Source organism: Lemur catta, chromosome 9 (genome assembly GCF_020740605.2).
Source record: "Lemur catta isolate mLemCat1 chromosome 9, mLemCat1.pri, whole genome shotgun sequence".
In the NCBI taxonomy this organism is placed as follows: domain Eukaryota; kingdom Metazoa; phylum Chordata; class Mammalia; order Primates; family Lemuridae; genus Lemur; species Lemur catta.
In genome coordinates, this window is record NC_059136.1 from 86099593 (window position 1) to 86114630 (window position 15038).

At 35.1% G+C, this 15038-nt stretch overlaps 1 protein-coding gene across 1 annotated transcript in view; it reads left to right on the forward strand.

Moving 5' to 3' along the window:
- The window catches only part of ARMC1 (armadillo repeat containing 1), a 36530-nt gene extending 22536 nt beyond the window's left edge, over positions 1-13994 (forward strand). The window contains exons 4-7 of the mRNA XM_045560588.1: positions 4701-4890; positions 10800-10916; positions 11002-11076; positions 11839-13994. Of these exons, the coding sequence (XP_045416544.1) occupies positions 4701-4890; positions 10800-10916; positions 11002-11076; positions 11839-12030 (574 nt within the window). The 3' untranslated portion in view covers positions 12031-13994. The remainder of the gene's footprint in view (positions 1-4700; positions 4891-10799; positions 10917-11001; positions 11077-11838) is intronic.
- Positions 13995-15038: the final 1044 nt, after the last annotated feature.

Consider the following 15038-nt stretch of genomic DNA (forward strand, 5'->3'; position numbering starts at 1 on the left):
GGGAGTGTCATTTCTTTTGGGTCACACCTGAGTTTATGTTAATGAAGTGACTTAGGGTAGGGACCCCTAGATAGCCTCATGATAGAGCTAGTCCCTTGAAAGAGTAAGTGATTGGAGGTTTGGCACTTTTAGCCCCACCCACCAATTTCAGGAAGGGGTGGAGGTAGAGATTAAACTCTATAAATAAACTCTTAAACAGTGGGATTCGGTGAGTTTCTGAGTTGGTGAACTGGGAGGGTGGCAGGCCTAGATAGAGCATGGAAGTTCCACACGCCTCTTATGTACTTCTCATACCTTGCTTTATGGATCTCTTCCATCTGGCTGTTCCTGTGTTATATTTTTTATAATAAACCAATAAACAGAATAAACTGTTTTACTGAGTTCTGTGAGCTATTCTAGCAAATTGCTGAACCTGAAAGGGGGAGTTGTGAGAACCCCCCACATGAGTTGGACAGAAATTTGGGTAACTTGGGGATCTAGTATTTGCAATTGGCATCTAAAGTGAGGACAGTCTTGTTGAGCTGAGCCCTTAAACCTGTGAAGTCTGACTCCAATTCTAGGCAGTCAGTCACAGAATTAAATTAATTTGTAGGACACCCGATTAAATTGTACAGAGAATCAGAGAATGGTTGTTGGTTTTGTAAGACATCTCAGAAAGGTAGCAATGAAATTGGTCCTATAAGGTATACCAGAAGAATATACAGGCATATCTTGTTTTATTGTGCTTTGCTTTATTGTACTTTGCAGGTATTGCATTTTTTACGAATTAAAGGTTTGTGGCAACCCTGCACCCAGCAACTCTGTTGGCACTATTTTTTCAATACCATGTGCACACTTTGTGTCTCTGTCACATTTTGGTAACTCTCAACAATATTTCAAACTTTTTAAAATCATTATTACATCTGTTATTGTGATCAGTGATCTTTGATGTTACTGTTGTCATTGTTTTGGGGCGCCATGAATGGCACCCATGTAAGATGGTGAACTTAATCGATAAATGTGCATATTCTGACTGTTCCATCAATCAGCCATTTCCTATCTCTTTCTTTCCTGCTGCCTCTCTATTCCTTGAGACCCAACAATAATGAAATTAGGCCAATTAGTAACCCTACAGTGGCCTCTAAGTGTTTGATTGAAAGGAAGAGTCACACATCTGTCACTTTAAATGAAAAGCTAGACATGATGAAACAGTAAGGAAGACATGTTGAACACCAAGATAGGCCAAAAAGCTGGGCCTGTGCACCAGTCAGGCAAGTTGTAAATGCAAAGGAAAAGTTCTTGAAGGAAATTAAAAGTGCTACCCCAGTCAACACATGAATGATAAGAAGCAAAACAACCTTATTGCTGATGGGGAGAAGGTGTTAGTGGTCTGGACAGAAGATCAAACCAGCTACAACATTCCCTTAAGCCAAAGCCTAATCCAGAGCTGGACCCTAACTCCTTTCAATTCTATGATGTCTTGAGAGAGGTGAGGAAACTTCAGAAGAAAAGTTTGAAGCTAGCAGAGGTTGGTTCACAAAGTTCAAGGAAAGGAGAAGTCAATGCCTGGCTTCAAAGCTTCAAAGGACAGCTTTACTCTCCTATTAGGAGGTAATGCACCTAGTGACTTATTTGAAGCCAGTGCATTTACTTACCATTTTGAAAATCCTAGGGCCATTGAGATTGATGCTAAATTTCCTTTGCCTATGCTCTATCTGGGGAACAACAAAGCCTGGATGACAGCACCTCTGTTTACAACATGGTTTACTAAATATTTTAATCCCACTGTTGAGAAACACAGCTCAGAAAAAAGATTCCTTTTGAAAGATTACTGCTCATTGACAATGGACTTGGTCACTCAAGAGCTCTGTTGGAGATGTACTAGAAGACTAATGTTGCTTACTAACACATGCTTACTAGCACAACATCCATTCTGCAGCCCATGGATGAAGGAGTAATTTCAACTTTCAAGTCATCTTATTTAAGAAATTCATTTTGTAAGACTATAGCTGCCATAGAGAGTGCTTCCTCTGATGGATCTGGGCCACATAAACTGAGAACCTTCTGGAAAGGATTTACTGTTCTAGATGTCATGAAGAACATTTGTGATTCATGGGAGGAGATCATAATATCTACATTAACAGGAGTTTGGAAGAAGATTCCAACCTTCATGAATGACTTTGAGGGTTTCAAAACTTCAGTGGAGGAAGTCACTGCAGATGTGGTTGAGCAAGAGAACTAGAATTAGAAGTGGAGCCTGAAGATGTGACTGAATTAATGCAATGATAAAACTGGAATGGATGAGAAGTTGCTTTTTATGGATGAGCAAAGAAAGCAGTTTCCTGAGATAGAATCTGTTCCTGGTGAAGATGCTGTGCACATTGTTGCAATGACAACAAAGGATTTAGAATATTATTAATACATAAATTTAGTTGATAGAGCAATAGCAGGGTTTGAGAACTTGATTCCAATTTTGAAAGAAGTTCTGTGTTGATAAGATGATATCAGTCAGCATCACATGCTACAGAGAAATCTTTTGTGAAAAGAATTGATTGATTGATGTGGCAAACTTCATTATTGTCTTATCTTAAGAAATTTCCATAGCTGCCCCAGCCTTCAGCAACCACCACCTATGTTGAGGTTGATAGAAAATGAATGGTTTGTGTGGGGACGTAATAATTCACCGAAATTAATTTGGAAAATTATTTACTTGCATTTTTCCTATGAAACAGTCTCTAACTTTACATTCTCAAAGGGGTTAGTAACCCTAATTGGCTAAGAACGAATTATTGTAATAGTTCTTATTCTGCAGAAGAGGAAGCTAATTTGATATTACAGTATTTTTATATTTTTTGTTACTATTGGTTCATTAGGAAGCATATAGAGAAGTTTTGCAATAGTATGTAATAAGACAGTCATTATTTGCATCTTGTATTATGTGTTATGATGATTCTCTTTGTATTTGATACAAATACTGAAAGACTATTGATGAAAGAGGGTAACAAAAACATACTGGTTTTTTTCCTTAAATTGATGAGTTCCTCTAATCATTGTACCCTCATACTCTTATAACTTGTGTTTGGCTAATATTTAAAATATCTGAGAACTACAGTGACCTTTTCAATAAATGTAAAACAGCTATCAAGAAAAATGCTGAGACATCCCCTAAAAAAATCAGTCTTTTTGATAACTTCCTGTAACACAGAGCTAAAATCATTCAAAGTAACTTACTGCTGTGGCCCAGAAAAGTACCTGATATAGTAAATTAAGTGCCTGGAAAACTGTCAGATTATCACCCCTGGAATTAAAGCTCTATATGCTACAGCATGTAGTCTGAATATCAGAAATGGAAGTATTCCTACTCATTCAATAAATAGCTTATAAAGCTTTTTGTTAGGTTCTGTGGAAGGTACAAAGAAAATACATTCCTATTCTTAAAGAGTTTGTATACTTGTGAAAGAAATAGAAAACTAAGATCAATAGTGTAAGTACAAACAGTACTTTGAATGCAGTGGGAGAAATGGGTCGTTGGGTGAAGGCTTTATGAAGAAGGTAGTAGTGGTCAACCTGGCCCTTTAATGGTGAAAATAAGAGTTAGAAAGCCTATGGTCTGGGTGAAGCTCTTATGGTTGAGGAAAGACATGAGCAAGATTTTAAGTGTGGAAAGCATTCTAGAACAAAGAACAGCAAAGATGAATACATAAAAATGCATGGTCTCTATAGGACATGGCTAAATGTCTAGTCAACCCAAAGAATAATAAAAGGACACAATGAGCTAATGTAGATAGCCAAATGGGTGTTTAAGGCTTTCATTTTAAGACCTCGAATTTAAAGAGTTTGTACTTAATTGAGCCCATTTGTAGGTGGAATGAAGATTCTTTTCCTATAGTTATGTGTACTTACTGTTTGTTCAGTTCAACGAATTAGTAAAGAACCATTAGATCTGTGCTGTCCAATATGGTAGCCACTCACCACATGGGAAAATTTAAATTAGTTAAAAGTAAATAAAATTTATTTCTTTAGTTGCACTGGCCACATTTCAAGTGCTCAATAGCCGCATGTGAGTGAAAAGTGCAGATACAGAACATTTCCATCATTGCAGGAAGATTTATCGGCCAGCATGGCACTAGATGTTGATGTGAAGAGCTATAGTTGGATTTAATTTTAAGAATGAAAACTTTTGTTTGAGTTGTGGTTTTATGATATATACATGACTTTGTGATATGTAAGAAATGTAAATTAAGAAGCAATCAGTTTGATCATACTAAGAAATCTCCTTGACATTAGCTGATAATATAAATGATTCTTTTCTAATTTGTTTTCTCCTTTTGGATTTTTATATGTTGTATTTCCTTGAAGGTCAGGGTACTTTCAAATTGGGAGTTGAATATTAATGATAATTCAGGGGCATCTTAAACCTGAACTTGCTAGTTGATTTTCTGTTTAATTAAAGATTTTGATTAAATGTGCTTTTATACCTCTATAGTGAGAGGTTTTGAATCTCAGTGAGCCACAGGTTTAAAATGAAATTAAAAGACTGTTATAGACTAGATGCCTTTTCTACATTATTGATTATTCTAGGATTCCCTGGTATTGCTTTATAAATTGAGCAAGGCATCAGAAAGAAAGGAAACAAGGCTTCACAAATATGAGAAATAAAATTACAGAATGAGTAGAGGTGACAAGACTAATTTATAAATTTATATGTGTTTCTTTTCAAGGACTACAACTCCAGGAGAAACAAAACTCCTGGCCTCTGAAATCTATGATATCCTTCAGTCCTCCAGTATGGCAGATGGTGATAGTTTCAATGAAATGAATTCACGTCGAAGGAAAGCTCAGTTTTTTCTAGGAACTACAAACAAACGTGCCAAAACAGTGGTTTTGCATATAGATGGTCTTGATGATACGGTAAGAGTTTTGTAAACACATGGCTCATGTGATGGGAAAGAGACATCACGTCAACTAAGTAGTTTCTTCAGTGTCATCCCCTAATAGTCAATAAGTCCCAATATCAATATTTAATACTGATAATGAGGGTTATTTTGTGCTAAAGATCTCAGTTAATCAGAGGATATATTAATAACAATTTAAAATATTTATGCCCCTAATAGTAGAGCCTCAAGATATTAATAAATGACGTAAAACCTCACAGAAATGCCCAGAGAAATAGACAAACCCACAGTTAGAGCTAGAGATTTCAATACAACTCTCTCAACTAATCAAACAAGTATACAGAAAATCAGTAAGGATATAGAAGATTTGAATAATGCTGTCAACCAATTTAACCTAGTTGATATTCATAGAACACTCCACCCAACCATAGAATATTTATTCTTTTCATGTGCACATGAGACATTTACAAAGATAGATCATATTGTGGGCCATAAAACAAGTGTTAATAAATTTAAAAGGGTTGAAACCATACAAAGTGTGAGCATAATGAAAGCAAATTAGAAATCAGTAACAAAGATATATGGAAAGTCCCCTCCAAATTTGGGAAAATAAATCACATATTTCTAAAATAATCCATGAATCAGTGACTAAATTAAAAGAGAAGTTATTCCATGGCAGTCAGGAATTAAAAAAAAGAAATTAGAAAGCATTTTGAACTGAATAAAAATGAAAGTATAAATAACATCAAAATTTGTGGGAAGCAGTTAAACAGTACTTAAAGGAGAAATTCATTAGTACCAGATGCTTAAATGTTTATATACAAAAGAGAAAATGTATCACATCAGTGACTTAATGAGCTTCTGTCTTAAGAAAACTAGAAAAAGAAGAGCAAATGAAAGCCAAAACCAGCAAAAGAAAGGAAACAAAAAAGAGCAAAAATCAGTGAAATGAAAAACAATAGAGAAAAGCCAAGGAAACCAAAAGCTGATCTATGAGATGATCAATAAACTTGATAAACCTCTAGCCAAACTGACCAAGAGTAAAAGAATTCACAAATTATTATCAGAAATGAGAGAGAGGACACTACTACAGTTCCTACAGACATTAAAAGGATAATAAGTAGCCAGGTGTGGTGGGTCACACCTGTAATCCCAGCATTTTGGGAGGTTGAGAGGCAGGAGGATCAATTAAGTCTGGGAGTTCTGGTCACAGTAAGCTGTGATCATGCCACTGTATTCCAGCTTGGGCAACAGAACAAGACCTTGTGTTTTAAAAGTAAAAAAAAAAAAAGGATAATAAGTGAATATTTTAAATAATTTTATGCCGATAAATTTGATAATGTAGATGAAATAGGAAAAATTCTTGAAAGACACAGATTACCAAAGCTAACTCAAGAAGGAATAGATAAAACCTCATAAGCTCTATAGCTATAAAAGAAATTGAATTTGTAGTAAAAAACCTTCCCATAAGGAAGACTTTAGGCCCAGATGAAAACATGTCCAATGTCTGGAAATAATTGTTTTTTAAATTTTATTTTGTCTGTATTTTTACTTGTTTTAATCCTGGAGAGTAAGTCTGGTCCCTGTTATTCCATCTTTACTGGAATTGGAAGTTCTACTTCCTAAAAGGGGAAAAGTAACTTTATTCTGTCAAAACAAAACAAAAAAATTAGGAAGAATGAAAGGGTATTCCTAACAAGAAAATATAGGATGTATAAGACTTGAATAAATGGAATGAAATGCCTTTTTTCTAGGTAGGAGATACGGAAGTTATAGAGATATTAGTTCTTCCTAAATTTGTAGACTTAAAATAGTACCAGTCCATCTGAATGATTTTGGAACTTCATTGCCTGATCTAAAAATTCACATGGTAGAACCTACTAATTTTTATAATAAAAAGGAACACCTAGTGTTAAACACTATTTTAGGTACCAGGGTTAGGTAATGACTAAAATAAGCAAAAGTTCTTGCTCTCATAAAGCTAGCATCGCAGCTGGGAGAGCTAGACAATAAGCCTGATGAAAACGTGTTAGTTTGTGTTGAAATAAAGATGAATTTCCCTTATGAATCCCCTTTGTCACTGTCACATGTGGTTGGTTGTCAGACTCTTTACCTCTGATAAAGTAGGCAAATTATTTTCTATTTTTTGTTTTCCTCATATTTAAAATAAGGAATCAGATTAAACTAATAGTATCCTAACTCTCGTGTTATATGTGCCTTGCAAACTTCTCTTCACTTTTTAGTTTACCTGGTGTTAAATACATGGAAGAAGTAAACATGGAGCTGTTTGGCACCAATGCCCTAAAGAGGCTTCACAGAACCAGGCTCTGCAGAGCAGAGTCAGAGACAGCTCACTGAATGAGCCCATGGTGGGCCTGTGCTCTGGCACAGACTGACATAGCCCAGATCTTTCCTTCCCTGAGTAGCATTGAAATGCAGAAGTGAGAAGTGGTTTGAGTAGGGGGATGAGCAGTGATGTGAGAGTTACTTTGAAGGATGTGGGAATAAGCTTGAAAACCGAATGTGGTCTAAAGACTTGGCACAGAGCCAGTTGCAGAGTCCTATCCCCTCAGAAGTACTCGATCAAAACCTGATTCCAGTACAGAAACAGGGAAATTTATTTATTTATTTCACTTTACAGTTCACTTCTTTATTTTCTTCAGTTGAATCCATGTTTTTGCCCCATATATGTGTGTATATATGTATGTATTTCTATTTTATTTAAATAGATTTAAGAGGTAAAAGTGGTTTTTTTTGTTACATGGCTGAATTGCATAATGAAGTATAGACTGTTAATATACCTGAATAGTGTGCTTTGTACCCAATAGGTAGTTTTTCATCCTCTGGTCCCCTTCCATTCTCTCTGTTCTGAGTCTCTGGTGTCAATTTAGTCACTCTATATTACCATGTATACCCATTATTTAGCTTCCACTTGTAAGTGAGAACATGCAGTATTTGATTCTTTGTTCCTGGATTACTTCACTTAGAATGATGGCCTCCATTTCCATTCAAGTTGCTGCAAAAGACATTATTTCATTATTTTTGATGGCTGAGTAGGATTCCATGGTGTGTGCGTATGTGTGTGTGTGTTTATGTATGTACACACACACACCACATCTTGTTTATCCAGTTTTAGGTTGGTACACTTAGGGTGGTTCCATATCTTTGCATTTGTGAATTGTGCTATAGTAAACATACAGGTGCAGGTGTCTTTTTTTATAAAATGACTTCTTTTCCTTTGGGTAGGTCCCTGGTAGTGGGATTGCTGGATTGAATGGTAAATCTACTTTTAGTCCTTTGAGAAATTGCCATACTGTTTTCCATAGAGGTTGTACTAATTTACTTTCTCACCAGCAGTGTATGAGCATTCCCTTTCACCACATCGACACTAGCATCTATTGTTTTTTGTTATGGCCATTTTGACAGGGTATCTCATTGTGGTTTTAATTTGCATTTCCCTAATGATTAGTGATGTAGAGCAATTTTTCATATATTTGTTGGCTATTTGTTTCTCTTCTTTTGAAAAATGTCTGTTCATATCTTTTGCCTGCTTTTTAATGGGGTTATTCTTTTTTTCTTATTTGAGTTTCTTATAGACTCTGGATATTAGGCCTTTCTCAGATGTATAGTTTGTAAATACTTTCTCCTGTTCCATAGGAGACATGTTTACTCTGTTGATTATATCTTTTGCTGTGCAGAGGCTTTTTGGTTGTATTAAGTCCCATTTATTTTTATTTTTGTTGTTGCTTTTGGGGTCTTAATCATAAATTCTTTACCTAGGCCAATGTTGGGGATAGTTTTTCCTATGTTTTCTTCTAGAATTTTTATGGTACCAAGTCTTACATTTAAGACTTTAATCCATCTTGAGTTAATTTTTGTATATGGTGAAAGATAGGGATCTAGTTTCATTCTTCTCCATGAGGCTATCCAATTTTCCCAGCACCTTTTATTAAATACAGGGTCCTTTCCCCATTGTGTACTTTTCTCTACTTTGTGAAAGATCAGTTGGTTGTAGGTATTTGACTTTATTTCTGGGTTCTCTATTCTGTTCCATTGTTCTGTGTGTCTACTTTTATACCAGTACCATGCTGTTTGGTTACTATCACCTTGTAGCATAATTTGAAGTCAGGTAATGTGATGCCTCCAGATTTGTTCTTTTAGTTTAGGATAGCTTTGACTATTTGTACTTTTTTGGTTCCATATGAGTTTTAGAGTTTTTCTAATTTTGTGAAAAATGATGTTGGTACTTTGATAGAAATTACATTGAATCTGTAGATTACTTTGGATAGTATGGACATTTTGACAATATTGATTCTTCCAATTCATTGAGCATGAGATGTCTTCCCATTTGTGTCATCTATAATTTCTTTCAGCTGTGTTTTGTAGTTCTCCTTATAGACGTCTTTCACCTCATTGGTTAAATATATTCCAATGTATTTCATTTTTTTTTTTTTTGCACTTATGTCAAATGGAATTCAGTTCTTGATTTAATTTTCAGGTTGGTTGTTATTGCTGTATAAAAATGCTACTGATTTGTGTACGCTGATTTTGTAACCTGAGACTTTAATGAACTCATTATCAATTCTAGGAGTCTTCTGAAGGAGTATTTAGGGTTTTCTAGGTATAATATCATATTATTGGCAAATGGGGCAGTTTGAGTTCCTCTTTTCCAATTTGGATGCCTTTTACTTCTTTCTCTTGACTGATTGCTCTGCCTAGGATTTCCAGTACTATGTTAAATAGAAGTGTTGACAATGGGCATTCTTATCTTGTTGTAGTTCTTAGGGGGAATGCTTTCAACTTTACCCCACTCAATATGTTGCCTATGGGTTTGCCATATATGCTTTTCATTATTTTGAGGTATGTTTCTTCTATGTCTAATTTCTTAAGTGTTTTTATCATGAAGGGGTGCTAGACTTTAGCAAATGCTTTTAATGCATCTATTGAGATGGTCATATGGTTTTTGTTTTTAATTCTTTTTATGTGGTGAATCAGCTTTATTGATTTGCATATGTTGAATTCAACCGTCCTTGCATCCCTGGGATGAAACCCACTTGATCGTGGTAAATTATTTTTTTGATGTTCTGTTGGATTCGATTTACTAGAATTTTGTTGAGGAGTTTTGCATCTATGTTCATGAGGGATATTGGTCTGTAGTTTTCTTTTTTTGTTGTGTCCTTTCTTGGCTTTGATATCAGGGTGATATTGCTTTGTACAATGAGAGAGAGGATTCCCTCCTTCTAGGTATTAGGGAACAGCTTCAGTAGGAGAGGTGCCAGTTCTTCTTTATAGATCTGGTAGAATTTAGCTGTGAATCATCTAGTCCTGGGCTATTTTTTGTTGTTGTTGTTTTGGGGAAATTTTTTATTACTGATTCAATTTTGCTACTTGTTATTTGTCTGTTCAGGATTTCTATTTCTTCTTGGCTCTCGGAGGTCTCTTGTCTTCAGTACTAACTTTGCCTTAGCATGAAACTAGCCTCAGTTAATATATAAGCAAATGGATGTGGCTGTGTTCCAATAAAACTTTATTTACAGAAACAGCTGATGCATTATAGTTTTTGCCCACCTTTGAGCTACAGCAGCCTCTACTTTTTGGCATTTTTTTTCTGTATTATTCTTTTGTTCCGTTTGATTTAAGATGTAAATTAACATTGCCTAACTTCTTCCTGATAAAAATTATTTAAACTACATATTAGTATTAAAGATTAAAAAATCTAACAGGAATTACTATGCTGTTGATCTTGTAAAATTTAATAAACTTGACTAAGCTCCCGCTACTCCATGCCCTAACATAAGAGGTGGTAGAACCGAAATAGGTACATTTGCTCCCCTTTCCCCCAAAATATTTTGAGTGTGGTTTTAGTTGATTTAATCCCTTTTATTATCTTACCTATTTTAGTAACAATTTGCTTTTACTTTTCAGTCTCGGAGAAACCTATGCGAAGAGGCTTTGTTAAAAATTAAAGGCGTTATTAGCTTTACTTTTCAAATGGCTGTTCAAAGATGTGTGGTGCGAATCCGTTCAGATTTGAAAGCAGAGGTTAGTGTTTTAAATGGCTCAATATTTTGGGGGTTACAGGTAAACAAGTTAGAATTCACAATTGTTCCTTTTTGTCCTGGCCTAGGCTTTGGCATCAGCGATAGCATCAACCAAGGTTATGAAAGCTCAGCAAGTCGTGAAAAGTGAAAGTGGAGAAGAGGTAAAAGATTTATTTAGTTTTCTCTATACCTAATTCAGACTCTTGATTATTTTTTATGGCTAGCACATTGCCAGTATTTCCAGACCAATTGTGTTTCCAGATATATAAGAATGTGTTGTTTCTTGGTTAACAGTTAACTGTTTTAGAAATATGGCAAGATCTTTTGTGGATTTCAGAGTCTGCTATAGTAAATAAAACCTTTATCTCAGTGGAGATATCTTGCAGATTTGATGTGTAAATAAAGGATACATGGTTTCATTGCATTTATTTTTAAAAATACTTTCTTCCTAACCTTAATTAGTCTTGCCAGTACAAAAAATAACGAAGTAACCATTCGGCAAGTAAATAGGGTGAAAATCCTTGCCTATTGCTACTCTTTCCACTAGCTTTGTGATAGGGAAAACGAATCTGTATGCCTTGAGCTCATTTGGGTTCCCATAGATGGAAAGTTTCATGGCTCACAGTGGCCAGACACTTGATTTAGTCATCTTTATATTGACAGAGGTGGTTCATGTACTCCTAGGGCCTCAGCAGATCAACTTCTGAGTTCCCGTTTATACTCGACTTCTTCCTCTCTGTGCTTATGCAGTGCTCGGCAATTGGGCCTACCGTCACGTAACAGGAAAATTTTAAAAGGACTAGAGCCCCTGAGAATAAATGTGGTAATTAGAATGAGGAGTAAAGTTGACCTTTAACTTACAACATACTATGTATCACATTAAGTTGATTTTGTACTAACTCCTAATATGTTCTCTGTATCAGATGTTGGTGCCATTCCAAGATACTCCTGTGGAAGTAGAACAGAACACAGAGCTGCCCGACTACCTGCCTGAGGACGAGAGTCCCACAAAGGAGCAGGACAAAGCGGTGTCCCGTGTCGGCTCACACCCAGAGGGTGGAGCTAGCTGGCTGAGCACAGCTGCAAACTTTTTATCCAGATCGTTCTACTGGTGACTTCAATTTGGGGTTCAAGGACTGTGTGAAACAACAAAGGGCCAGTTTTCCATTGTTGTGGTGAACTGTCAAGTGCAATTTGCAATAAGTTATCATGAAAAGTTTTTAGATTACATGATTGCGTATGCTGCATTTTACATCTTATTGGACATTTTACCCCCACTGAGTGGTTAAAAGGACAGAGGCTACAGGCGGAATTGCTTTGTTTATGAAGGTATTTTGGTTTTGTTTTCCTTTGTTTAATTGCCTCACTTTTTAAAAAACATGGGTCCACTGTTAAAACCAAACATGTATGTGCAGCTTTACATTTTATGTTACATGAAGCACGTGATTAGGAAAACTTGTTTTCTCCTCAGGCCTCAGGACCTATCTGAAGAGTTTTTTAATAGCTCAAGTTGTGCATGAATTACTGAACATTTTTCTCTGCTTTTCTTCATGAAAGATACATGCTTTGTTATCTTCACTGAAAGTTGAAAATATTTCTCATTACCTCTCTTTTGTGCCTTTTTTATTTTGCCAACCATGTTTATAGAAAGGATATTACTAATGACATATTGCAAATTAAAATATATTCATTTGAACATAGTAGTCTTCTAAAAATATAACTCTACAAAAACTTTGCAGTCTTGTTTGTTATAATTTTAACAAGATTAACACAAAATCAGTTGAGAAGAAGGGAACATATGTATTAGCAAAGTGCTTTTGGAGAGTATTTGAATGTGATCAAATGTGGTTCTAGTTGGCTACTGTTCACTTTGGTTTATATCAGCTCCTGAGAGTTAATTCCACCATGATATTTCAAGCAACTGTCAATGGTCTCTAGGCCTTACTTTGTGAGTACACACTATCTTCTGCTAGAAAAAAAGTAACAGTAGTAAAGAACTGACAAACTTGAAAAAAGGAAAGAAAAATTGAATGCCTATAATGCCATAGTGCCACTTTGGTAGAGTCTAACTTTAAAACATGAATTGCTTGGCAAAAGCCTATTCAGTAGGTGTTTCTTTGTATTGCCTTTTATGAATTTATTATTAAAATGCTACAGTCATATTGAATGAAAAAAGACCCAAATTATTGCTTATAAAGAAATAAAGCCAGCATAGGTCACTTAATCTTGTTTCTCCTGTCCAGCCAGAAAAAAAGAACTTCAGTGAAGGTAAGATTAAATAAATATATTTATACATATATATATATGGTTTTTGGTAGATAAGAGCTAATTACATGTATGTAATGCTTTATTAAATTTCTGAAATATTTGGTAACTAAAAGTTTCTTTTTGGAAATTCAACCATATCCAGATACATTTTAATGTTAGGATGACTAAAAACTAATAGGAAGAAACGGAAAATCCTTTTTCATCAATGTGTAGAGCTGCCATTTTACTACTTGGAGAATGTGAAGTGAAAATTGGACCCTGAAAGTTTTCCTTGCTTTTTCATCAGTTCTCTTTTAGAGAAAATTAAAAGCATCCATTGTCAATGGAGAAAACTAATTGTAAATTACCATCACTAACACTGCGACCTTCTGGAGGTAGAGTTATCGAGGGTATTGAGGATGATATTGTTTCATGTGTCTGGTCTCCAATTCAAGTGACATGCACAAACTGAAAATAGAAGCTTTCAGGGCACATGTTGCTCTAAATGCATAATGCAACTTGCTGCAAGGACCAGATGTGTTGTAGAAAGAGAAAACCACCTCCTTTCCATAGCCATTAAAGCAAAGTTTACTGTTTTAAGTTTGCATTTCATTTTACATTGCCACACATCTGCTTATTTAAAAAAAACTACATCCCTTTGGCAGTAATGGTTCAGTACAAGTAGGTATTACAGCTTGATGTTTGTGTGTTCTAATTTTCAGTGTTCTTTTATTCCAGGTCATATAGAGCAGTTAAGGCAACTGTAACAGCATTTTTGGAAATATATTGTAAAATAATAAAAGGTAACATAATTAAAATTGGATGAATGTTACATTCTTGTGGTATAAGCATTATTGATTACTCTTAAGCCTGTTTGTACATACACTGCCTGGCATACTTTCCCAGTTCCCTGCAGTTGTGTTACCTGACTTATTCCCATGCATCTTCCATTCATGTCCTTCCTGACACCACACCTGCCTCTCCCCAGGATTGGATCAGCTGCTCCTATACATATACTCATCGTAGCATTTATCACATTATGTTAAAATTTTGTATTTACCAATGTCTCTTCCCAACTAAGCTCTTTGAGAACAATGAGAGTCTTTTTATTTTGTTTTAATTGACACATAATAATTGCAAATATTTATCACCTACAGTAGGATGTGGGAGAGTCTTTGCATTAACTCTGTAACTGTACCTGGCTAATAATAAATGCTCAAATTTTTGGGGGGCAGAATGACAAAGAATTTTTTTAAAAATCATCAAAAATAAATGAAATGTACTTATTAACTTGTTGGGCAAAAGGAATAATGTCAGGCTTTTTATATATATATTTTCTGGGCATGCTTGTTTCTGACCTGTTGATTAACATTTAGCAAATTCCTTCATTTTGTCATTTGGTTTTTATTTTTCAAAGGTGGAAGGGGGCATAATACTTGCTCCATTGAATGAAGTTAGCATTAACTTATGCCAATTCTTACAGAGTTGTTATAGGAGAAAATATATATATACACACACACAGTGGTTTTGATTTCTTATTTTATAACTTACTAGCTATATGATCCTAGGCAGTAATTTAATCTTTAAACTTTTATTAGGAAAGTGGAGATAATTCCTCTACTTCATGGGATCATTATTAGGATCCAGTGAGATCACGATTTACTAGTGTATGATGGAATTATTGTTGCTGGAAGTTTGATATGATTTTCTTCTTGTTCTTATTCTCAAGTGGCACACTATTCTTTTCTAATCGTGCTTTATCTGACTCCTCATCTTGTCACATCCAATGAGAGAGGTATTTTGAAGCTTAGTCATCAGCTTTTTAATTTTTATCTAAATTTTCTCCCTTGAAGAACTCATCTGTTGTCAGGATTTC